Source organism: Talpa europaea, assembly GCF_964194135.1.
Source record: "Talpa europaea genome assembly, chromosome: 11".
Lineage (NCBI taxonomy): Eukaryota > Metazoa > Chordata > Mammalia > Eulipotyphla > Talpidae > Talpa > Talpa europaea.
The window spans coordinates 69,700,642-69,726,739 of NC_140078.1; the positions used below are offsets into that span (position 1 = coordinate 69,700,642).

The window sequence follows — 26,098 nt, forward strand, 5'->3', positions numbered from 1 at the left end:
CCATACACAAAAATCAACTCAAAATGGATTAAAGAACTAGACATAAGACCTGAAACCATAAAATATATAGAAGGAAATATAGGCGAAACACTACGTGATTTGCACATCAAAGACATCTTTACAGACACATCACCCAAAGCAGTGATAGTGAAGGCAAAGATAAACAGCTGGGACTATATCAAATTAAAGAGCTTTTGCACAGCAAAAGAGACAATAACAAAAACAAAGAGAAACCCCACCAACTGGGAGAACATTTTTGCACCCAACACTAATGATAAAGGACTGATCACAAAAATCTGCAAAGAGCTGATGAGACTCAACAACAACAAAGAAAATAATCCAGTCAAAAAATGGGCAGAAGAGCTTAAAAGAAACTTCTCTGAAGAGGAAAAGCAAATGGCCAACAGGCATATGAAAAAATGTTCAACATCACTTGTCATCAGGGAAATGCAAATCAAAACTACCATGAGATACCATCTTACACCAGTGAGAATGGCACATATTAAAAAAACTAGCAACAACAAATGTTGGCGAGGGTGTGGAGAAAAAGGAACTCTTCTGCACTGTTGGTGGGAGTGCAAACTGGTCCAACCACTGTGGAAAGCTGTGTGGAGATTTCTGGACCTACTAAACATAGAGCTTCCATATGATCCAGCAATTCCACTCCTAGGTATTTACCCAAAGGACACAGAAACATCAATTCCAAAGAACACCTGCACCCCTATGTTTATAGCAGCATTGTTTACAATAGCTAAGCTTTGGAAACAACCCAAATGCCCAAAAATAGATGACTGGATCAAGAAGATGTGGTACATATATACCATGGAATATTACTCAGCATTCAAAAAAGATAAACACATGCAATTTGCAGCAACATGGATGGCACTGGAAGGGATCATGCTCAGCGAAATAAGCCAAAAAGAAAAAGAAAAATACCGGATGGTCTCACTCATAGCAGGAATCTAGCAAACTTAAATAAGGGACCAGGAAAATGAATAACTATAAGAAAGTGAAAATCAAAATCAACAAAAAACTATGAACCAGAGACACTTTTAGGGGGGCGGGGGCGGGAGGGGAGGGATTGGGGTCAGAATGGGGGGGCTGCAATTGTATGGGGAATATAACAATAAAATTTATAAAAAAAAAAAAATAAAAAAAAAAGAACTAAAATGTACAAAAAAAAAAAAAAAACATAGAGGATGCACTTCAAGATACCTACTGTAAAGGCATATTTGGGGGACACAGCACCAATTGCAAGGAAAACAAAAGCAAAAATAAACAATTGGGATTACATCAAAATTAAAAGCTTTCGCACCTTCCAAGGAGCTATCACAAAAGGGAAAATGTAGCCTACAAACTGGAAGATGTTCGCACAGCACACATCTAACAAGGTGCTCATTTCCAAAATGTACATAGTATTTAATACAGTCCAGCTATAGCAGGGTGGTCCCCAGGAAAAAGGGAGGTTTTAGGTTTCCTGTCCCACCCAGGAAAGTATGGAACTGAGCAGGGAAGAGAGAAAGCTGCTAAGGGGTCTGGGAGAAGGAAGGGAGAAAGATGGGGAGCAAGGAGACTTTGAGGAGGCACGTGGTACAAAGAGGCATGTGAAGAAATTGCATTTGTTTTTTGGTGTTGGACTCGTTGAAACAGATGTGGGTGAGAGATCCATATGGAGGTTAACAATGGTAGCATTTATATTGATTTGATTTTTTTTCCAGACTTTCTCACCACTTTTGACCCTTTCTCATGGTCCCCACAAGGAGGTTCCTTAAGACTTGTGGCAGGTTTTGGGGCCTCGGTGGCCCTGTTTTGGACCAACCCTCTTTGGTTGGGCTTTTACCTACAAAGGGATGGGTAACTTTGGGTGGTTAATTTGGAAACTTTTTTTTCTTTTTTGTATTGTACACCAATTGTATTAACTTTTTTTATTAATTAAAGTTCTTATGCAAAAAAAAAAAAAAAAAGAGGTAAAGGACCTATACAAAGTAAACTATAAAACACTGTTAAAAGAAATAGAAGAAGACAAAGAAATGGAAAGACATCCCCTGCTCATGGATTGGAAGAATAAACATTATTAAAATGGCCATCCTACCAAAAGCAATATACAGATTCAATGCTATTCCAATCAAAATCTCAATGGCATTCTTCAAAGAAATAGAACAATTATTGATGAAATTCATATGGAATCACCAAAAACCCCGAATAGCCAAAGCTCTACTGAAAAAAAAAGAAGGAAATGGAGGCATCACACTCCCAGACTTCAAACTATACTACAAAGCCATAATCATCAAAACTGCATGGTATTGGAACAAGAACAGATATACAGACCAATGGAATCGAATAGAAAATCCAGAAATAAACCCACAGATTTATGGTCAACTAATCTTTGACAAAGGAGCAAAGACTATGCATTGGAGCAAAGAAAGTTTGTTCAATAAATGGTGCTGGGAAAACTGGGTCGCTACATGCAAAAGAATGAAGCTTGACCACTACCTCACACCATACACAAAAATCAACTCAAAATGGATTAAAGAACTAGACATAAGACCTGAAACCATAAAATACATAGAAGGAAATATAGGCGAAACACTACGTGATTTGCACCTCAAAGACATCTTTACAGACACATCACCCAAAGCAGTGATAGTGAAGACAAAGATAAACAGCTGGGACTACATCAAATTAAAGAGCTTTTGCACAGCAAAAGAGACAATAACAAAAACAAAGAGAAACCCCACCAACTGGGAGAACATTTTTGCACCCAACACTAATGATAAAGGACTGATCACAAAAATCTGCAAAGAGCTGATGAGACTCAGCAACAACAAAGAAAATAATCCAGTCAAAAAATGGGCAGAAGAGCTAAAAAGAAACTTCTCTGAAGAGGAAATGCAAATGGCCAACAGACATATGAAAAAATGTTCAACCTCACTTGTAATCAGGGAAATGCAAATCAAAACTACCATGAGATACCATCTCACACCAGTGAGAATTGCACATATTAAAAAAACTAGCAACAACAAATGTTGGCGAGGGTGTGGAGATAAAGGAACTCTTCTACACTGTTGGTGGAGTGCAAACTGGTCCAACCACTGTGGAGAGCTGTGTGGAGATTTCTGGACCTACTAAACATAGAGCTTCCATATGATCCAGCAATTCCACTCCTAGGTATTTACCCAAAGGACACAGAAACATCAATTCCAAACAACACCTGCACCCCTATGTTTATAGCAGCACTGTTTACAATAGCTAAGCTTTGGAAACAACCCAAATGCCCAAAAATAGATGACTGGATCAAGAAGATGTGGTACATATATACCATGGAATATTACTCAGCATTCAAAAAAGATAAACACATGCAATTTGCAGCAACATGGATGGCACTGGAAGGGATCATGCTCAGCAAAATAAGCCAAAAAGAAAAAGAAAAATACCGGATGGTCTCACTCATAGCAGGAATCTAGCAAACTTAAATAAGGGACCAGGAAAATGAATATAAGAAAGTGAAAATCAAAATCAACAAAAAACTATGAACCAGAGACACTTTTTGGGGGGTGGGGGGCGGGAGGGGAAGGATTGGGGTCAGAATGGGGCGTTTGCAATTGTATGGGGGAATATAAAAATAAAATTTAATATTAAAAAAGAAAAAAAAATATTTAAATCTGTGGGCCTCCCCGGTGGTGCAGCAGGTTGAGCACAGTGCTGTGAAGATGTCTGCAGCCTCTGCAGTGCAGGTTCGATTCCCAGCTGGCTAGGGAGATACCCACATGGCATGGCAGACCTCTCCTGTCATGCCTGCTGCTCCCCTCAGCAGTGTATTTAGGTCATCTGCCTGTTCTGCTCCCTGCTCTGTCTCTGGTGAATCCTCTTACCTTCCCGTGCCTCTGGCCTCCACCCCAGCTCTTGTATAAAAATAAATAAGTCTTTAAAAAAAAAAAAAAAAGATCTTTGAAGACCCTGGTTCTCCTTTGGTTAAGGAGAGGCTCTCTTTTGGTTTCTAGACTGAAAGCACTGCTGAGGGGAGCAGCAGGCAAGACAGGAGAAGTCTGCCGTGCCATGTGGGAATCTCCCTGGCTGGCTGGGAATTGAATCTGCATTGCAGAGGCTGCGGACAGCCTCACAGTGCTGTGCTCAACCCGCTGTGCCACTGGGGAGGCCCTTCAAAAATCTTTTTTTCTAGGTATTGATTTTGGACTTCCATGTCTTCCTTTGCATTGTCTAATTTTAGCAAGAATTCTGCTAAGTTGGTTTTGCTGAATCAGGAAGACTGTAGCAGTCATTTAAGTGATCTCTTGGCCAGAGTAGATGGAGTGGATCCTTTGAGAATCATCTTCTGCTAACCAACAACTAGTGGGAGAAGGCATCCAAGGCATGGACTCAAATGAGTACTGGGGATAGGGATGGGAGTCACTAACCTGCTTGACTCACTCTACCTGTGCCTTTGGTCTTGAGGCAGGAGTAGAAAGGGGTAAAGGAGAGCCATTAATCTGAATTCAGGCAGATTCAATACAAAGTCATTTTTGCAATTATAGACTTAATGCTTAGAAGTCCATCTTGAGAAATCTAAAAAGCCATTTGTTCATTTGATACTGCAGGCCCTGTAATCTTTTTGCTTACACATATAATACTCTAAGAAAAAGAACTGAGGAAAGAATTAGCATGTATATATTATGGCAATTTTCTATTTGTCATTTAAGTTGAAAAACTTATTCAAAAGTTTGCTCCCACTTTAATAACAAAGAATTTTCCTTCAAACAGAAGTTGTCTTCTTTTCCAGAGTCTTGGTGATTTCACCCTCTACTCTGTACTGATTTTCTAAGAGAGGCTAATTAAATTTAACCATTAAGGAAACTCATTAACACTTCTTAGTAAAACCTAAAATTATACTCTCTTATAAGAACTTGGCTCTTTTTTTTTTTTTTTATAAATTTTATTGTTATATTCCCCATACAATTGCAGCCCCCCATTCTGACCCCAATCCCTCCCCTCCCGCCCCCGCCCCCCTAAAAGTGTCTCTGGTTCACAGTTTTTTGTTGATTTTGATTTTCACTTTCTTATAGTTATTCATTTTCCTGGTCCATTATTTAAGTTTTCTAGATTCCTGCTATGAGTGAGACCATCCGGTATTTTTCTTTTTCTTTTTGGCTTATTTCGCTGAGCATGATCCCTTCCAGCGCCATCCATGTTGCAGCAAATTGCATGTGTTTATCTTTTTTGAATGCTGAGTAATATTCCATGGTATATATGTACCACATCTTCTTGATCCAGTCATCTATTTTTGGGCATTTGGGTTGTTTCCAAAGCTTAGCTATTGTAAACAGTGCTGCTATAAACATAGGGGTGCAGGTGTTCTTTGGAATTGATGTTTCTGTGTCCTTTGGGTAAATACCTAGGAGTGGAATTGCTGGGTCATATGGAAGCTCTATGTTTAGTAGGTCCAGAAATCTCCACACAGCTTTCCACAGTGGTTGGACCAGTTTGTACTCCCACCAACAGTGCAGAAGAGTTCCTTTTTCTCCACACCCTCGCCAACATTTGTTGTTGCTACTTTTTTTAATATGTGCCATTCTCACTGGTGTAAGATGGTATCTCATGGTAGTTTTGATTTGCATTTCCCTGATGACAAGTGATGTTGAACATTTTTTCATATGCCTGTTGGCCATTTGCTTTTCCTCTTCAGAGAAGTTTCTTTTAAGCTCTTCTGCCCATTTTTTGACTGGATTATTTTCTTTGTTGTTGTTGAGTCTCATCAGCTCTTTGCAGATTTTTGTGATCAGTCCTTTATCATTAGTGTTGGGTGCAAAAATGTTCTCCCAGTTGGTGGGGTTTCTCTTTGTTTTTGTTATTGTCTCTTTTGCTGTGCAAAAGCTCTTTAATTTGATATAGTCCCAGCTGTTTATCTTTGCCTTCACTATCACTGCTTTGGGTGATGTGTCTGTAAAGATGTCTTTGATGTGCAAATCACGTAGTGTTTCGCCTATATTTCCTTCTATATATTTTATGGTTTCAGGTCTTATGTCTAGTTCTTTAATCCATTTTGAGTTGATTTTTGTGTATGGTGTGAGGTGGTGGTCAAGCTTCATTCTTTTGCATGTAGCGACCCAGTTTTCCCAGCACCATTTATTGAACAAACTTTCTTTGCTCCAATGCATATTCTTTGCTCCTTTGTCAAAGATTAGTTGACCATAAATCTGTGGGTTTATTTCTGGATTTTCTATTCGATTCCATTGGTCTGTATGTCTGTTCTTGTTCCAATACCATGCAGTTTTGATGATTATGGCTTTGTAGTATAGTTTGAAGTCTGGGAGTCTGATGCCTCCATTCCCTTCTTTTTTTTTCAGGAGAGCTTTGGCTATTCGGGGTTTTTTGTGATTCCATATGAATTTCATCAATAATTGTTCTATTTCTTTGAAGAATGACATTGAAATTTTGATTGGCATAGCATTGAATCTGTATATTGCTTTTGGAAGGATGGCCATTTTAATAATGTTTATTCTTCCAATCCATGAGCAGGGGATGTCTCTCCATTTCTTTGTGTCTTCTTCTATTTCTTTTAACAGAGTTTTATAGTTTTCTTTGTATAGGTCCTTTACCTCTTTTGTTAGATTTATTCCCAAATATTTGATTTTTTTTGTTTCAATAACAAAAGGGATGGTCTTTTTGATTTCTTCTTCTTCAGATTTATTGTTTGTGTATAGGAAGGCTACTGACTTTTGCGTGTTGATTTTGTATCCTGCCACTTTACTGAACTGATTGATGAGTTGAATTAGCTTTTCTGTGGAGTTTTTGGGGTTCTCTATGTATAATATCATATCGTCTGCAAATAGTGATAGTTTGACTTCTTCTTTTCCTATTTGGATTCCTTGGATGTCTTTCTCTTGTCTTATTGCCCTGGCTAGGACTTCCAGTATTATATTGAAAAGCAATGGTGAGAGTGGACATCCTTGTCTTGTTCCAGATCTTAATGGAATTGCTTTCAGCTTTTCACCATTGAGAATGATACTGGCTGTTGGCTTGTCATAGATGGCCTTTATGATGTTGAGGTATGTTCCTTGTATCCCAAGAACTTCAAGGGCTTTTATCATGAATGGGTGTTGCACTTTGTCGAAAGCTTTCTCAGCATCTATTGATATTATCATATGGTTTTTATATTTCTTTTTGTTGATGTGTTGGATAACGTTGATTGATTTTCGGATGTTAAACCATCCTTGTGCCCCTGGAATGAATCCAACTTGGTCGTGGTGAATTATCTTATGGATACATTGTTGGATTCTGATAGCTAAAATTTTATTGAGGATTTTTGCATCAGTGTTCATTAGGGAGATTGGCCTGTAGTTTTCCTTTTTTGTGTTGTCCTTGTTCGGTTTTGGTATTAGTGTAATGTTGGCTTCATAGAACGTGTTTGGTATTGTCCCTTCCTTCTCAATTTTTTGGAAGAGTTTGTGAAGGATAGGCACTAATTCGTCTCTGAATGTTTGGTAGAATTCATTTGTAAATCCATCAGGTCCTGGGCTTTTGTTTTTGGGGAGGTTTTTGATTACCATTTCAATTTCGCTAATTGTAATTGGTCTGTTTAGGTGTTCTATTTCTTCTTTATCTAGCTTTGGGTGATTGTAGAGTTGTAGGAATTTGTCCATCTCCTCTAGATTGTTAAACTTGTTTCCATATAACTGTTCATAGTAGTTACTGATTATTCTTTTGATTTCTGCTGTGTCCGTTGTGATTTCTCCTCTTTCATTGATGATCCTGTTTATTTGTGCTTTCTCCCTTTTTTCCTTTGTGAGCCTGGCTAGGGGTTTGTCTATTTTATTGATTTTTTCAAAGAACCAGCTCTTGGTTTCATTGATCTTTTGGATTGTTTTTTTAGTTTCAATTTCATTTATTTCTGCTTTGGTTTTTATTATTTCTTTTCTTCTACTGGTTTTGGGGTTTTCTTGTTGTTCTTTTTCTAGATCTTTGAGCTTCCAGATTAGGTTGTTTCTTTGCGTTCTTTCTTGTTTCTTGATGTGAGCTTCTATTGCTATATATTTTCCTCTTATTACTGCTTTTGCTGCATCCCATACATTTAGGATATTGGTGTCCTCCTTGTCGTTCAATTCAAAAAATTTTTTAATTTCTTCTTTGATCTCCTCATTAGTCCAATGGTCTTCCAGTAGTGTGGTTTTTAATCTCCATGAGGTAGGAAAGTTCCTTGCCTTCTTTTTATGGTTTATTTCTAGTTTGATGCCTTCATGGTCAGAAAAGATGGTTGATATGATTTCAATCTTGGTGTATCTGTTGATGTTTGTCTTGTGCCCCAGTATGTGATCGATCCTGGAGAATGATCCGTGTGCGCTTGAGAAAAATGTGTACTCCGTTTTTTTGGGGTTTAGTGTTCTATAGATGTCTGTTAAGCCCAATTGCTCTAGGTCTTTATTTAGAGCTTTGGTTTCTTTACTTATTTTTTGTCTTGTTGATCTATCCATTGTTGATAGTGGTGTGTTGAAGTCTCCCACTACGTATGTGTTTTCTCTGATGTCTGTTTTCAGAGAGGACAACAGTTGTCTGATATATTTTGGTGCTCCTTCGTTTGGTGAGTATATGTTAATGAGTGTTATTTCTTCTTGAAGTATTGTCCCCTTGATCATAATGTAGTGACCATTGGGGTCTCTTTTTATCTTTTTGAGTTTGAAATCTGTTTTATCTGATATAAGTATAGCTGTTCCTGCTTTCTTTTTTGGTCCATTTGCTTGTAGGATTGTTTTCCATCCTTTAACTTTGAGCCTATTTTTATCTTTTGTAGCTAAATGTGTTTCCTGGAGACAGCAAAAGGTTGGGTTTTGTTTCTTAATCCAGGCTGCAACTCTGTGTCTTTTTATTGAAGAGTTTAGTCCATTTACATTTAGAGTTAATATTGATATGTTAACATCTGTATTTGCCATTGTGTCTGTCTTTCCTTTGATTTTATTTATTTATTCTTTTAATAACTTTTTTTTTTTTTTTGGCCGAACTTGGCTCTTAAGACACCATAAACACGTACTTTAGAAAGTGGGGAAAGAAAAAACCAAAGCCGTTCCAGGAGTATTGCATTACTGGATATATTTTAGAGTTCCATTTTAGTTATATCTACTCTTTTTAAGCTATACCTTCAACATTATCTTACATATCCTTAACTTTTTAGTCAATTTAAAATTAGTATTTTCCCAGGTTATATAAAATGTAGAAACCTTGCAACTGTAGAGGTGAAATTACCACCCTCACCTCTCTTTCTGCTGCAGTTATTATGTGCACACATGTGCATATTTATAATACCTTCAAGAATATGTTACTTTTGTTTATGCATGTATTTTTTTTAATTAAGAGAATAGTCTTTTATATTTACCAATGCATATATGATTTCCAGTGATTTTCATTCACTCCTGAAGAGGTGAATTTCTCTCTCATTCTTTCTTTTTGCCTTGAAGAGCTTCTGTTAGCATCTCTTGAAGTGCAATTCTGCTGGTGACAAATCCTCTTATTTTCCTTTATCTGAAAATTTCTTTATCTTCCTTCTTGAGAGATTTTTTTCACTAGATATGTAATTTTGAGTTTGCTTGTCTCTTAACACTTTAAAGATGTTTTCCTACTGTCTTCTGATCTCTATAGTTTCTGATTAAAAAAACTTCATGACCATTTGAATTGTTTTATCTTATATGCAATATGTCATTTTTCACTGGATACTTTAAAGATTTTCTTTTTTTGTTGATTTTAAATAGTTAAACTATTATGTACTGGGGCCTCCCTGGTGGCTCTAGGAGTTAAGACACAACCTATGAAGCAAGCCGCAGCCAGTGCAGCATGAGTTCGATCCCCGGCCAGGGAGAAACCCACATGGCGCAGACCTCTCCTGACTCGCCCACTGCTCCGCTCAGCAGTGCATTTCAGTCAATCTGCCTGCTCTGTTCCCCACTCTGTCTTTAGTGTATCCTCCCACCCCCCATACCTCTGGCCTGTACCCCAGTTCTTTATGCATAAATAAATCTTTGAAAAAAAATAAACTATTATATACCCTGTTGTGTTTGATGCGCTTCTTGAATCTCTAAGTCTGTCTTTCACAAAATTTGGCAAGTTAACATTACTCAAATGTTTTTTCTGCCCTATTCTTTTTCTCATCTCCTTCTGAAGTGGGTCTTTTGAAATTACCTCCTTAAGGCTTTGTTGCTTGGTTTGTTTCATTATTTTTTTTCTCTTTTTCTTTAGACTGAATAATTTATATTTGTCTTCAAATTTACTGATTCTCTCTGCTATCACCTTATGAATCAGTAATTGCATTCAGTGATACTTTTATTCCAGATACTCTTCACACAAATACTGTATTTTTCAGTTCTAAAATTTCCACATGGTATTAAAATAATTTTTCCTTTCTGTTGAGGTTTTTTTTGTATTTTTTCATTTAACGAACATACCTACAATAGCTGCTTTAAATCCCTTGCCTGATAATTACATCTGCCCTATCTCAGTATTCACCTTGGTTGTCATTTTCCCTGTAAATAGATCACATTTTACTGGTCTTTGTATGTCTCATAATTTTGACTTGTATCCTGAAAACTATTATGTTATAGGTACTTTGGATTCTCTTATATTCTTTTGAAGAGGTTTAGTATTTTTGTTTTAACCAACTTAATCTGTTATTTGTTTTTCTTGTGGAATCTCAGCCTTCATTTAACCTCAGCTGCTAGCTGTTTTGTGTTAACCTTGTGGATGTGTGTTTCAGGGAGCAGTTAGTGACAGGGGATGAGTTCATATATTGAATTCAGGATTCTTCATCTCTTGCTTCTCTCCAGGAATGCCATTCGGTAGTCTTGCTTGCCCCAGGTGCTGTCTTTTTGTTCCTTAGGCTAAGAAATATGGGAAGCTTTTCACTGGAGTTTTAGCTACCCTATGCTATAGTGAGTTTACAGTTCAGATCAAAACCACTAAAGCAGGAAATTCACAGTGTGTGAGAGTTCCTTTCTCCAAGGTTTTATTCTCTAATATCTAACTGCTTTTGTTCATTCTGCAGAATCTTCAGGTAATAATTTTTTGAATTTTACCCAGTGTTAACAGTTAATTTTAGGAGGACTGGTCTGTTAGGAGCTCACTCAACCATACCAGAAACAAAACCAGCACAACATACCCTTTAAAAACAGTCCAAATCTATCTGGATCATTGCAAAGGCTATCAATTTCTGTATTTATTTTTAAGCGACCAAGGATGAGAAGGCTGACTGTAAGTTCATCCACAGGCTCCACCTCATTAATTTGGAAGTCATTTTAAGACCCAAAAATGAAAGGACAGTAGAAAAGAGGTCTTTGCCCTGCAAAACTGCTCTATGGTATGCGTACTTTCTCAATAAAGCCTAGCCTGATTAGTTTGTTCACAATAGGAATTCTCCCCCATACTTAATTTTTTCCATTCTATAACATTTATCCCTCCAAATATCTTCTTCGATTTACTTATTTATTTATTGTCTCCTCCTACTAGTTTCATGAGGGCAGGGGATGTTTGGGAGTTTTATTCATCACCATATATCTGGAATCTATTAAGTGGAAGCACATAGGTGTAAAATAAATATTGGATTTATATATAAATGACTATACCAATCCACTATAACTTCTACCTCTGATCTCCCTTAATTCTTCAAGTTCCACAGTAGACAAAGGATTTTAACTTTGGCATTTTATTCTACTTCTGTTTTAAACAGAAGTCAAAATTCTTATATACAATGAATTTCTTTAAGAAAAAAAAAAAAACCCTGATAATTTCTTTTACCGTTTTTATACAGATTCCATAGGATATAGCATTGAAGTTTTTCTCTGACCTGACAGACTTACAACAAAGAGATGGCATATACAGGAGAGCAATATCTGGCTTTTTAGATAAAAAGACAGATTTAACCACAGGTCCAAGTAGCTAACTAAAGTTTCACTTTGCCTATCATTCAGCGAATTTTCACTCTAAGTTTTTGAGTAAGGTCTGGTGCCTTGGCATATTTCTAGAAGAATGCTGGGTTGGCCTGAACATTGAAATGAAATATATTTAATTTCAAACTGGATTTGCATTTATTCTATTTTCAGTTTTGTATTATATATGAAAATATATTAATGAGAAAACTTATAAGAAAATAGAATTATAAACAGTTTCATTTAAATAACCATGTGTTGACATCTCTATTCACAGGGCACAGATCCCTGGCTCTGTGTGTGTGTGTGTGTGTGAGTATGAGTGAGAGAGAGAGAGAGAGAGAGAGAGAGAGAGAGAGAGAGAGAGAGCGAGCACACACGTGCATGTGCGTGTGCTAATTTTTAATTTCCTTGCACCTTAATCTCCAGGGAAAATATGCCTATTGACAATGACAGACAGAAAAAGTGATATTGGCAGTCACCAAAGCCAGGGTTTTAACTACTCATTTCTGCTGGGATTCACAAAAATGGTAATATTAGGTAGTGAGATTATGTCTATGTCCCTGAACAAGTTAAGACAGCTAGACTATACCATGGGACTCTGAGTGAAAGGGTTGAGACTGAGCTGCAGGTCCATTACTGGCTGCCTAAGCATCCACAGATAAGCTCTGGTTGCACTGTAAGAAATGACTTCTTTTGCAGAGGGAAGCAAAACTGATTTAATAAACAAAGTTCTCACCCATCCTTTAAAAAGAAAATTTCTCTCCAGGTGCTTGTGAGATTTTCAGAGAGGCAGATTATCTCATCTGGGTAGAATGCTTGACTTTAAAGCAAGCCCTCTACTTCAATTACAGAAGCAGCTGATTTTCAAGAAAAAGTTTATTCCACACAAGGGTATTTTAATGCTGAATAAACTCCAGGAGAATAAGAAATGAGGCTTTTAAGCTTGCTTTGCAAAGCATCCATGAAAGGATGGCTAATGTAAGTGTTTTCACGTGATAATCAAGAGCAGTTGAGTTTTTGAGGGCAATTTTGTATCACCAAAGCCTAGCAGAAAAACCTGGCATAGAGACGATTCCTTGGGGAAAGCCAGTTGAGTGATGAAATCAATCATGGTGCCCTGAGGTTTTAGAGTACTCTGCTAAATTTGTAGAGGGCTAACATGAGAAAGGCATATTAACCGGCCAACTACTGGCATAGGAGAAAAACAAAAGCAGTCAGAATCTACATCCATGCAGTCCTGGCTAGAAGTCTTCTCTATGCACAGGAACTAAAAGTACTATCACTGCTACTACTTCCTTCTCTACAATATATTTCCCAGAAGTGCATATTTGGAGCCAATAAATTGGGAGCTTCTTTATTCCGATACCAAAGTGAAGTACATGCTTAAATTTTTCTTGGGGTCATCAAGATCAGAAGCACTGTGGAGCATGTAAATCAACCCTTTTTCTTTCATATTCTGTTATAATTTCCATTTTTAATTTTCCCACATGAAACATGCAATTGGAAAAGTAATAGCAGTTCTTTTCAAATTTTAAGTAAAAAAACCATAAAACACTGAACACAGGAAGTTTCCAAGCAATATAAGAGTATTACAAGATTTACTTTCTCTCTGCCCCAATTAGAAGACAACTACAGAAAAACGTTTGGATTCCTTAAAATTTCAAGCTGGCTACAAAAATCATCTCATCCTATCAGACAGAGCTAGAAGTCTAGACTCTCCTTGACTTCTTGCCTTTCAAAGGGTGAAGCACTGTTGCAGCTGCTTATGATAAAGGGCCTGATTGCTCTGCCAAAATAACATGGGCTATTGCACGTCAGCCCCTTTTGGGGCTGCTCTCTAATCCAGGGCCTAGAGGAATGGAGTTAGGCAAACCTCCTCTTGTGCCTGGAAGACGCTGTCCCCCTTATAAGGCTGGAACGGCACTGATGGCTGGGGCTGACCTCAAACAGGACATTATCCTATTTCCACACGGATTCTCTCCCCCAGAAGAAGAAAGGCACGGTCCAGTGCTTCTTACACTCTAACGCTGGGCTTTTCTGGCAAATAGACTTTGTTTTAGGTTTATCCTATGTGTTTCCTTTGGCACTGAATACATGTATCCACTTCTCTCCCTGAGTTCATGATATCAAAGAGTGTGATTTGACCTTCCATGTGGAAACAGTCATATGATAATAAAGAGGCCACACAAGTTATCATTTAGATGACTTTAGGGTACATTGGCATTTGAGGCAAAACTCCCACTTAAAGAGGAATTTGCGTTATCTTGTTTTGCCCCTATGCATCTATTGTCTCTGAAGGCCAGAGATACCTATGATCCAGACCTAACACAGTCTCAACCTTACTCAACTTCTAGTGACTTACCTGATCTGTTTGCCTTCTCTCATATCATATAAAGAAAAGAAGACATCGGTATCTTCCCCAATGGTGTTATAGGTGAAACTCTTCAGGCTGAGGAAGAAGTGATGTGGCACTGGCATCCGGCAGGTTTCCCCATGACGTGGGCGCATTGTATCTACCTAATGAGGGAGGCCCAAAACAGTGATTTCCATTATTCATTCTATTGATCATAAATAAACTGAAAACTAAATTACTAATTCTCCTCAAACTGCTGAAGAGATGATTTAAGTGAAAGAATAAAGGTGATTTCTCTTCTACTAAGGGGTGCTGTATCAATATGCTTGGTTTGAGGTGTGCAAATATGCAGCTGGGAGAAGTAAACAGAGTGAAGAATATATGGGAACAATAATTCCAATGTATGAGTAAACTCAAAATCTTCACCAGATTAAAAACATCTAAATTCTCCAGGGAACCATTTTCTCTATCACGCTGTCATGACCTGATGTATTTGATCGTAAGAGTTACCATCCTAAATGACATTTTTATTTTCTCCCAGAGAGATTCATTTTAGTCTCTTGGTCTACTATCTTTCAATTGTGCTTGTGTAAATTTGCACAGAGGAGTTGAGACTTGACAAATATGCTTGGAGGTAAGGGCTCCTTAGGTCAAAGGCATCTCACGATCAAGAAGTTAGTGGTGCCTGTCATTTTCTGAGGCATCCTGGTGCACATGCTGTGACCTACTAAAGGAAAGAACTGAGAGATAAAATTGGGAGGTCTGGTTAAACTGCTTACCTGGGATGTGCTTTGCTGTACACTCTGTCGGCTAGATAAATGCTATGGAAAGAAAGAAAGAAAAGAAAAAATTCACTCAACTCGGAAGGAAACAGACTTTTATTAAGCAACTTCTATATGCTAGGCATCATGCTGTGTCTTTCACATTAACAAGGTTAATTCTGATAACCTTGTTAGACAAATGTAATTTGTGTTTGATGAAAAAAATTAAGCCTTAGTGTAAGAAAGTGATTTGCTGAGGGTCACACAGCAAGAAGGTACCAAATCAGGATTTATGGCCAAGTCTCTCCAGTTCAGAGTACTGGTCAAATCACAGGTGGGGGCTTGCTAATGGATTTTGCTTTGGTAGTGTTCTCTACACACACTGCACCACATACTGAGCCGTGTGTCCCAGCTTCTCTAGGTTATCCACACTGACCAAAAGGGGCTCCATCTCAAACACCTCTCCATTCTATTCTTTTGCTGCTGGATGAAGTTAAAAGCAACGAATCCCAATTCCAGCTACACATACTCATGGGTTTTAAAACTTCAGAGAGATCCTCAAGGGACATTTTCCTCAACTGTAAAAGTGAAATAAAAGCTTTTATTGCCTTCACAGGGTAATTGTGAAGCTCAAATTATATAACAGGAAGTAGCATGACACAGTTAGGAGCCTACATGCACAGTTGGACATCAGGTTGTGTGTGTGTGTGTGTGTGTTTGGCTATACCAATTTTATTATTTTTTATTAAACATTTTTACATTGTTGCTTATTTTTGTGCAATATTTGATTTCTCTGCTGATGTGTAGTTTCCATAAATCTACCGCTACATCACCTATGAACCATCACCATAGTCCCGTGTGCTCTTCCCTCCCGTATTTTGACCCATCTCCCTCCCCCTGCCCTGCTATATGCCTTGGATCTATAGTTTGCCTGCAAGTTTTGTGTCTCTCTCTTTTTTCTGACTCTTTGTTTGGTTTCCCTATATGCTTCCTGAAAGCAAAACCATCTGATATTTTTCTTTTTCCTTCTGACTTATTTCACTGAGCATAATCTCATCTAGTTCCATCCATGTTGCTTTGAATGACATGACTTTATCTTTTTGAATGCTGAATAATATTTCATTGTGTATCTATGCCACATCTTCTTGATCCAGTCATCTGTTCTGGGGCATTTAAGGTTGTTTTCATATCTTAACTATTGTAAATAGAGCTGCAATAAACACAGGCGAAATCACCTGGTTTTTAATACTAACTCCCGTGTTTCCTCATCTGTAAATTTGAGGATAATCTTGTTCTGAACTCAACCTCAAAGTTTTTGTGCAGATTAGCCCACCATAGTATCTATCACATTGTAAGTGATTGATAATTGTTGTCTATAATTAGTATTATTAGCATTATTATTGGTTTCTTTTTTAATACTTATTGAAGAAAATTCAACCACATTAAGAAATAAACCCTAGAAAGGAAGAGTGGTGGATTTACAACAATTCAGCCCCTAGACTTGGTAAACTTAACAGACGAGTTTCTATCCTGCTTCCTTTTGAGCCCTAGTGCTGTGAAGCATGCTTATTTGGTGAACTCCACATAAAACATGGGTAAGAAGAGTGGTTGTTAGTTTAATTTCTTTTCTAAACACACACTTTTAACCCTAAAAAAAAACTGAAGCAAAATTAAATATTAATTTAAATTATATCTCACTAGCTTTACATGCTATTTATTAAATATGTATGTGTATTATTAAAGTAATTGTTATTGACTATTAATGTTCATTCATGAGACCTTATGTTCCTATAATACATGTTAAATATAATAAAAAACAGGCCTCCCTCCACCATCAGGTAAATCATCATATACTGTATCTGGCACAAATGAAAATCTCATTTGTAAAATGGGCTTTAAAAATCAGGTTTTCAAAAAAAAAAATTAGATTTTCTATGATTTACTGAGTCATTTCCCCCTGGGAAGCTACTGGCCTAAAATGCTTCCCACTGCTTTATTCAAATTCCAGGACATGAACCAAGTCACTCTTCTCAAGTAAATTTATTGACACTCTTTAAAAAGACTACCAATCTTAAACATAAATGTTCAATTATAACTTTATGTGGAGTTTACAGCTAATTTCAGTGTTATACATCTCTGCTGATAATAACAAATGTCATTCTAGATTTCATAGCATTGAGTTTAGGGATAATTTTTCAACCTAGTTTAGGGATAATTTTTCACACCATCGAGTAGCCAGAGAAAGGCATAAGAACATGGCATTTTGGTAAGTCTTTCATGACACTGTAAGGAAAAACCACTACCCTGTTGTCAGGCAGCCTTCAGCTAACTAGCTGACACTGCACTTTGCAGAGCTGTCACCACCTGTATTAGTGCTATAGTGATTATGTTTCCATGTTTCTACCTAGTTCTAGACTTTGCTCTCCTAGGAAGCAAAGTACATGTTTTATTCATCTTTACATCCAAAGTACCTAGCAATGTACATCAAAAATACAAATTAATTAGGAAATGCATGGGCTACATTACTGTCTCTGTCAGAGATGGAGTTTTCAGTTCTTTGAAGTTTCTGGCCCATTTAGTCTACAAACATCTACCACTATGGAAAAAAAAGTGCAGCTTTAGATATTCAATTGAATAACAACATTAAATTGCTTGGTATGTAAGTCAGGAATTTTCTCTACCCAAACCCACAAATATATGGGATAAAAAAGACAGAAGAATTAGCATAATGAAACAAGATAGAAGGGAGCTGAACCTTAGGTCTTTGTGATAAATCAGTATTTTTAATTAAAATTTAAATTTACCAAATAAAAGCATATAGTTAAAAAAGTTAAATAGCCCTACAAGGTTTGCAATAAAATTACTAATCCTTGCTCTTCAGATTTTGTATAGAATTTATCAAATACTTTGAAACACTGTATTTATACTGCTCTTTATCCAACTTTAAAATTATCCATTGGTTTCTTATTATGGCAACTGAAGTTTTCTGCATTTGTGTATATCCATTTCCCTTCATCTATCTTCCTAAGACCTCACAAGTTTTGGTTTAAACTTGTCTATTCTACTGCAACTTTTAAATACTGTTCACATATTTCAAGCACATTTCCTTTCTACTACTTTTGTATTGGAGATAGTTTTATTTAAATTATATAGCTGTTCCATGCCCTTGAACAGCTATATAAAATACCTTTCCAATAGCATTATCCACATGGTAAAAATTGCCAGGTATCTATGTAGTTCCCCCCCCCGCCCCCAAATATTCAAGTACATCTTTGTGGCTGATCCAGGAGTGTATTGCTATGTTTTCTTTTATGTATTTTATGTTTTTAGGTCTTAGATACAAGTCTTTAATGCATCAGTCAACACAATACATTTTTTATAATAACCAACAGACAGCTAAAATTTTATCAGGCTTTATTTCTCCTAGAAAGACTGATACATTATTTCCAGGTTTAATCACTACATTAACCTATAATTGGCTCTTTTCAATTTCAAATACCTTCTCTTCCTAGGAGGTGGAAAGATACAGAAATTTTATAATCACTGCAGAATGAAGGAGCTCTGTTCATTAATAAATCCAACAGAGAAATCACCCGTAGACATTATAGTAAACCCAATAGTTCCCTATATGATTCTATTTAGAAAGCAAGTATGATATGTACTGTCAAAATAAGGAAGACCCCTTTTATATACTGGGACAAAGACAGGAACATTTTTGGGCAATAGTTTCATAATATAATTTAAGGAAAGTAAACAAACAGAAAAAACAAGGTATGCAAGAACAAGCGACTCTGTGTTAAGATTTCTTACCATTTTATAGAGGTCTGAGACACTAATCTGGTCTGAATCCACTATTTCAAAGTCCTTTCGAGGCACCAGGTCCAGCCCCAAATGCCTGGTAAAGAGAAAGACCACACTCAACATGCCATGCCCTCAAGATGTTCACCTCTCTTTATGTGCCTGGGAGCACATACCTGCCATGACTGTGTGGACAGAGGGTCAGCCACTGCCCCAGCAGGGATATGCCTTTATCCAATGACACCTAATTGTGCTCACCTTTAAATAAATGAGGGTAGAGATTTTAGGGTTGTGACAATTTCAGTAATCAAACAGTAAGAAAGCTTCCATTCAGTATGAAGTTATAAAGAGATCTCTTGAGTTCATTAAAAATGGTTTTTCTACAAATCATTAGTAAGTTATGTTTTCTGTTTCTCCCCATCCTGTAAATACACTCAAAGCTCAGTCATGCATTACTGTCATTAGGATGAAAAAATTATTCAGGGTGCCAGTAGATTTATAATTCAAAATCATACACATAAAAACCACCTCCTAAAGATACTAAACTCAAAGAAATGTATGTTTGGTTGAGTTCTATTGTATTTTTAATTTAATTAATACTAAATTAGGCTATAATAAAGATCTTATCACATATTAGCCAATATTTTAAGAAATTTTAGATAGAAGTCTAGCCAAGGAGTACTTCTACTGAAGAAAAACTGTATTTAGAAGATACAGTAAAACTTGGACAGGAAGGAATAATGGTGATTAAGGTTGATTAGGAGACATGATGAGGCAATGGAAAGTAACTCGGAAACAGAAATCTTGGTTTCAAATATAGTATACAATTTATTTTCAATAATTGTTAGTTCCTTTCTCATTTTCTATTAATAGAACAATAGCTGTTAAGCTGGAGTCCAATGGAGCTGAGTGGTTGTGGAGTCCAGAAACTGCTTATAAGAGTATGTCAGTGTGTTCATGTATGAATTTTTTTTGTGAGGAAAGGGTCTACAAATATCATCAGGGTTTCAAAGCTGGTCTGTGACCACTCTATTCCAAAACAAGGGTTATAAATTATTGCGACTAGTAAAAGTATTCCATCAACAATGGAAGAAGATTTTATTTTCTTCAACTAGACTCTGAACTACTTTTTGAATATGCTATAAAGAACTAATTCTGGGGCCTCCCCTGGTGGCGCAGTGGTTGAGCACTGGGCTGCAAAGCTGCCCGCAGCCTCTGCAGCACTGGTTCGATCCCCGGCCACTGGCGAGGGTCCCACATGGGGCGACAGACCTCTCCTGCCACGCCTGCTGCTCCCCTCAGCAGTGTATTTCGTCACTCTGCCTGTTCTGTTACCCGCTTTCTGACTCTGGTGAATTCTCTCACCCTCCCATGCTTCTAACTGTACCCAGTGCTTGTATAAATAAATAAATAAATCTTAAAAAAATTTAAAAAAAAAGAACTAATTCTGTAGGTTCTTTACGTGCATAAAATTCCCACTCATTTAACATAAAGCTATACATACATTCAAACTGGATATTTATTTTATTTAATGTATAATTTATACCCAAGTTTAGGAAAAGGTAATGTGAGCTTAAAGAAATTACAATAATAAAGAGAGCCCCGCCCCCCAGGAGGAGACCAGCACCAGCACACAGCCCCGGCCACCCGGTAAGCTTGCTCGAAAGCGGCGCTCGGATTGCAGCTGCCCAGGTCCCCGCGCCTGCGACCTAGGCTTGCGGGGAGACGGCTGAGGCCCTCCCTCAGTGAGCAGGAACAAGGTGCCCAGGCAGGGGAGCGGGATTCAAAAGGCGCCATTCCCGCGCCACTGATCTGGGCTACAGCCCGCGTCCTGGAACTGAGGGCTTTGGAACTGAGACCCGGGGCACGAAATTAGGGGCGTGGGTTCCCCACGACGGTGGGGCACAAGGAAGACACAGCACCCCAAAGCCGTTGAGGTGTACCCTACCATCCCCGCTCTGCTCCCTGTCCCACGGGGTGGAAAATCAGCTCCCCAAGGGCTCTAGGAGAGATCTCTGGCGCCACCTAGCGACTTGACCCCAGCACAGGCTACTGAAGGAGCTAGTGGCCAGCTGGGGAGTTAGCCCACAGGGAGAACAAGTAGTCTGAGCCCACAGGGAGAGCGAGCACCCACAGCCGGGGCAGACCAGGCGCGCAGAAGAGTGTGCCTGAGACCAGAAGCGCAGGGAGTGTGTCCCACATCACCATTTTAGAACAGGGACATTTCTTCAGTAAAGACTACCTGCAGAAGGCTTCCTCAGGAGCCAGAGGTGAGCGGGGGAAGTTCGCCCACGCCAGACCCCCTCTGGCCTGCAGTCCAAGCCCAGAGGGGAGCAGGAACCCACCGCCGGGGCAGACCAGGCGCACAGGGGAGTGTGTCCCCACATCGGCATTTTAGAACAGGGACCTTTCTCCAGTAAAGGCTGCTTGAAACTGACAGATGACTCCTGGAAGAACCAGAGGGGAACAGAGAAGCCCACCCAAGATGCCGGCAAGTCCCAACAACACAGTGTCCCAACGCATACGGCAAATTAGAAAACAGACAGTAGGGAGGAGAAGAACCACACGCAACCTAGCAACTCTCCAGAGAAAAAGCACACCACAAAAAGAAAGCCAGCCCCCAGATTGCAACGACAATAACTTGGAAGAATTTCTGAGCCTTCCAGAAAGAGAATTTAAAATTGCCGTGATTAAAAAACTGACAGAAGTCATAAAGGAAAACAATGATAAGGGAAAAATAATCAACGATCAGAAGAATGCAATTGAGTCCCTAGAGAGGGAAAACAATGGTCAGAAGAAAGAAATTGAGTCCCTAAAGAGGGAAGTAAAAGAAATGCAGGAGATCAAAGAATTAATGGAAGAACTAAAGAATTCTGGGAAAAGCAATGAAAGCAGAATAGATGAAATGGAAGAACGAATAAGTAATCTTGAAGACACAGAAATAAAAAGAACCAAAACAGAGAAGGAAAGAGAAGTACGAAGGAAAAAGAACGAAGAAAGACTTCGGGAACTATCTGACTCCATGAGGAAAGGAAATATAAGAGTTATAGGAATACCAGAAGGAGAGGAGAGAGATGTAGGAACAGAGAAAATATTCAAAGAGATAATTGAAGAGAACTTCCCAAATGTGAAGAAGGAGCTGAAAATTGATATACAAGAAGCAAGAAGAACACCAAACTTCCACGACGAAAGGAAAAATACAGCAAGACACATAATAGTAAAGCTCCCAAGAATCCAGGACAAGGAAAAAATAATGAAGCTGGCAAGAGGGAAGAAACAGATAACATTCAAAGGAAAACCAATCAGGCTGACATCAGACTTCTCCGAAGAAACACTACGGGCAAGGAGAGAGTGGAGGGACATAGTCAACAGACTCCAAGAAAACAGATGCCAACCAAGAATACTCTATCCCGCAAAGCTCTCCTTCCTCTTTGAAGAAAGAATATGGACCTTCCCAGACAAACAGAAACTCCGGAATTTCATTGCAACTAAACCCCCACTCCAAAAAATACTACAAGGAGTCCTAAAGCCAGAACCTCAGAGCGACGAATAACAATGAAAGAAGGCCCAAAAAAAAAAAGTTATTAAAAGAATAAATAAATAAAATCAAAGGAAAGACAAACACAATGGCAAATACAGATGTTAACATATCAATATTAACTCTAAATGTAAATGGACTATATTCTTCAATAAAAAGACACAGAGTTGCAGCCTGGATTAAGAAACAAAACCCAACCTTTTGCTGTCTCCAGGAAACACATTTAGCTACAAAAGATAAAAATAGGCTCAAAGTTAAAGGATGGAAAACAATCCTACAAGCAAATGGACCAAAAAAGAAAGCAGGAACAGCTATACTTATATCAGATAAAACAGATTTCAAACTCAAAAAGATAAAAAGAGACCCCAATGGTCACTACATTATGATCAAGGGGACAATACTTCAAGAAGAAATAACACTCATTAACATATACTCACCAAACGAAGGAGCACCAAAATACATCAGACAACTGTTGTCCTCTCTGAAAACAGACATCAGAGAAAACACATACGTAGTGGGAGACTTCAACACACCACTATCAACAATGGATAGATCAACAAGACAAAAAATAAGTAAAGAAACCAAAGCTCTAAATAAAGACCTAGAGCAATTGGGCTTAACAGACATCTATAGAACACTAAACCCCAAAAAAACGGAGTACACATTTTTCTCAAGCGCACACGGATCATTCTCCAGGATCGATCACATACTGGGGCACAAGACAAACATCAACAGATACACCAAGATTGAAATCATATCAACCATCTTTTCTGACCATGAAGGCATCAAACTAGAAATAAACCATAAAAAGAAGGCAAGGAACTTTCCTACCTCATGGAGATTAAAAACCACACTACTGGAAGACCATTGGACTAATGAGGAGATCAAAGAAGAAATTAAAAAATTTTTTGAATTGAACGACAAGGAGGACACCAATATCCTAAATGTATGGGATGCAGCAAAAGCAGTAATAAGAGGAAAATATATAGCAATAGAAGCTCACATCAAGAAACAAGAAAGAACGCAAAGAAACAACCTAATCTGGAAGCTCAAAGATCTAGAAAAAGAACAACAAGAAAACCCCAAAACCAGTAGAAGAAAAGAAATAATAAAAACCAAAGCAGAAATAAATGAAATTGAAACTAAAAAAACAATCCAAAAGATCAATGAAACCAAGAGCTGGTTCTTTGAAAAAATCAATAAAATAGACAAACCCCTAGCCAGGCTCACAAAGGAAAAAAGGGAGAAAGCACAAATAAACAGGATCATCAATGAAAGAGGAGAAATCACAACGGACACAGCAGAAATCAAAAGAATAATCAGTAACTACTATGAACAGTTATATGGAAACAAGTTTAACAATCTAGAGGAGATGGACAAATTCCTACAACTCTACAATCACCCAAAGCTAGATAAAGAAGAAATAGAACACCTAAACAGACCAATTACAATTAGCGAAATTGAAATGGTAATCAAAAACCTCCCCAAAAACAAAAGCCCAGGACCTGATGGATTTACAAATGAATTCTACCAAACATTCAGAGACGAATTAGTGCCTATCCTTCACAAACTCTTCCAAAAAATTGAGAAGGAAGGGACAATACCAAACACGTTCTATGAAGCCAACATTACACTAATACCAAAACCGAACAAGGACAACACAAAAAAGGAAAACTACAGGCCAATCTCCCTAATGAACACTGATGCAAAAATCCTCAATAAAATTTTAGCTATCAGAATCCAACAATGTATCCATAAGATAATTCACCACGACCAAGTTGGATTCATTCCAGGGGCACAAGGATGGTTTAACATCCGAAAATCAATCAACGTTATCCAACACATCAACAAAAAGAAATATAAAAACCATATGATAATATCAATAGATGCTGAGAAAGCTTTCGACAAAGTGCAACACCCATTCATGATAAAAGCCCTTGAAGTTCTTGGGATACAAGGAACATACCTCAACATCATAAAGGCCATCTATGACAAGCCAACAGCCAGTATCATTCTCAATGGTGAAAAGCTGAAAGCAATTCCATTAAGATCTGGAACAAGACAAGGATGTCCACTCTCACCATTGCTTTTCAATATAATACTGGAAGTCCTAGCCAGGGCAATAAGACAAGAGAAAGACATCCAAGGAATCCAAATAGGAAAAGAAGAAGTCAAACTATCACTATTTGCAGACGATATGATATTATACATAGAGAACCCCAAAAACTCCACAGAAAAGCTAATTCAACTCATCAATCAGTTCAGTAAAGTGGCAGGATACAAAATCAACACGCAAAAGTCAGTAGCCTTCCTATACACAAACAATAAATCTGAAGAAGAAGAAATCAAAAAGACCATCCCTTTTGTTATTGAAACAAAAAAAATCAAATATTTGGGAATAAATCTAACAAAAGAGGTAAAGGACCTATACAAAGAAAACTATAAAACTCTGTTAAAAGAAATAGAAGAAGACACAAAGAAATGGAGAGACATCCCCTGCTCATGGATTGGAAGAATAAACATTATTAAAATGGCCATCCTTCCAAAAGCAATATACAGATTCAATGCTATGCCAATCAAAATTTCAATGTCATTCTTCAAAGAAATAGAACAATTATTGATGAAATTCATATGGAATCACAAAAAACCCCGAATAGCCAAAGCTCTCCTGAAAAAAAAAGAAGGGAATGGAGGCATCAGACTCCCAGACTTCAAACTATACTACAAAGCCATAATCATCAAAACTGCATGGTATTGGAACAAGAACAGACATACAGACCAATGGAATCGAATAGAAAATCCAGAAATAAACCCACAGATTTATGGTCAACTAATCTTTGACAAAGGAGCAAAGAATATGCATTGGAGCAAAGAAAATTTGTTCAATAAATGGTGCTGGGAAAACTGGGTCGCTACATGCAAAAGAATGAAGCTTGACCACCACCTCACACCATACACAAAAATCAACTCAAAATGGATTAAAGAACTAGACATAAGACCTGAAACCATAAAATATATAGAAGGAAATATAGGCGAAACACTACGTGATTTGCACATCAAAGACATCTTTACAGACACATCACCCAAAGCAGTGATAGTGAAGGCAAAGATAAACAGCTGGGACTATATCAAATTAAAGAGCTTTTGCACAGCAAAAGAGACAATAACAAAAACAAAGAGAAACCCCACCAACTGGGAGAACATTTTTGCACCCAACACTAATGATAAAGGACTGATCACAAAAATCTGCAAAGAGCTGATGAGACTCAACAACAACAAAGAAAATAATCCAGTCAAAAAATGGGCAGAAGAGCTTAAAAGAAACTTCTCTGAAGAGGAAAAGCAAATGGCCAACAGGCATATGAAAAAATGTTCAACATCACTTGTCATCAGGGAAATGCAAATCAAAACTACCATGAGATACCATCTTACACCAGTGAGAATGGCACATATTAAAAAAACTAGCAACAACAAATGTTGGCGAGGGTGTGGAGAAAAAGGAACTCTTCTGCACTGTTGGTGGGAGTGCAAACTGGTCCAACCACTGTGGAAAGCTGTGTGGAGATTTCTGGACCTACTAAACATAGAGCTTCCATATGATCCAGCAATTCCACTCCTAGGTATTTACCCAAAGGACACAGAAACATCAATTCCAAAGAACACCTGCACCCCTATGTTTATAGCAGCATTGTTTACAATAGCTAAGCTTTGGAAACAACCCAAATGCCCAAAAATAGATGACTGG

General features: G+C 37.8%; 1 protein-coding gene across 1 annotated transcript in view; it reads right to left on the reverse strand.

Annotated features, from left to right (window-relative positions):
* Nucleotides 1-26,098, reverse strand: part of DOCK3 (dedicator of cytokinesis 3) — a gene marked incomplete at both ends in the record, with an annotated part of 286,944 nt that overhangs the window by 134,685 nt on the left and 126,161 nt on the right. The window contains 3 exons of the mRNA XM_084248035.1: nt 14,266-14,420; nt 15,036-15,077; nt 18,828-18,912. Of these exons, the coding sequence (XP_084104161.1) occupies nt 14,266-14,420; nt 15,036-15,077; nt 18,828-18,912 (282 nt within the window). The remainder of the gene's footprint in view (nt 1-14,265; nt 14,421-15,035; nt 15,078-18,827; nt 18,913-26,098) is intronic.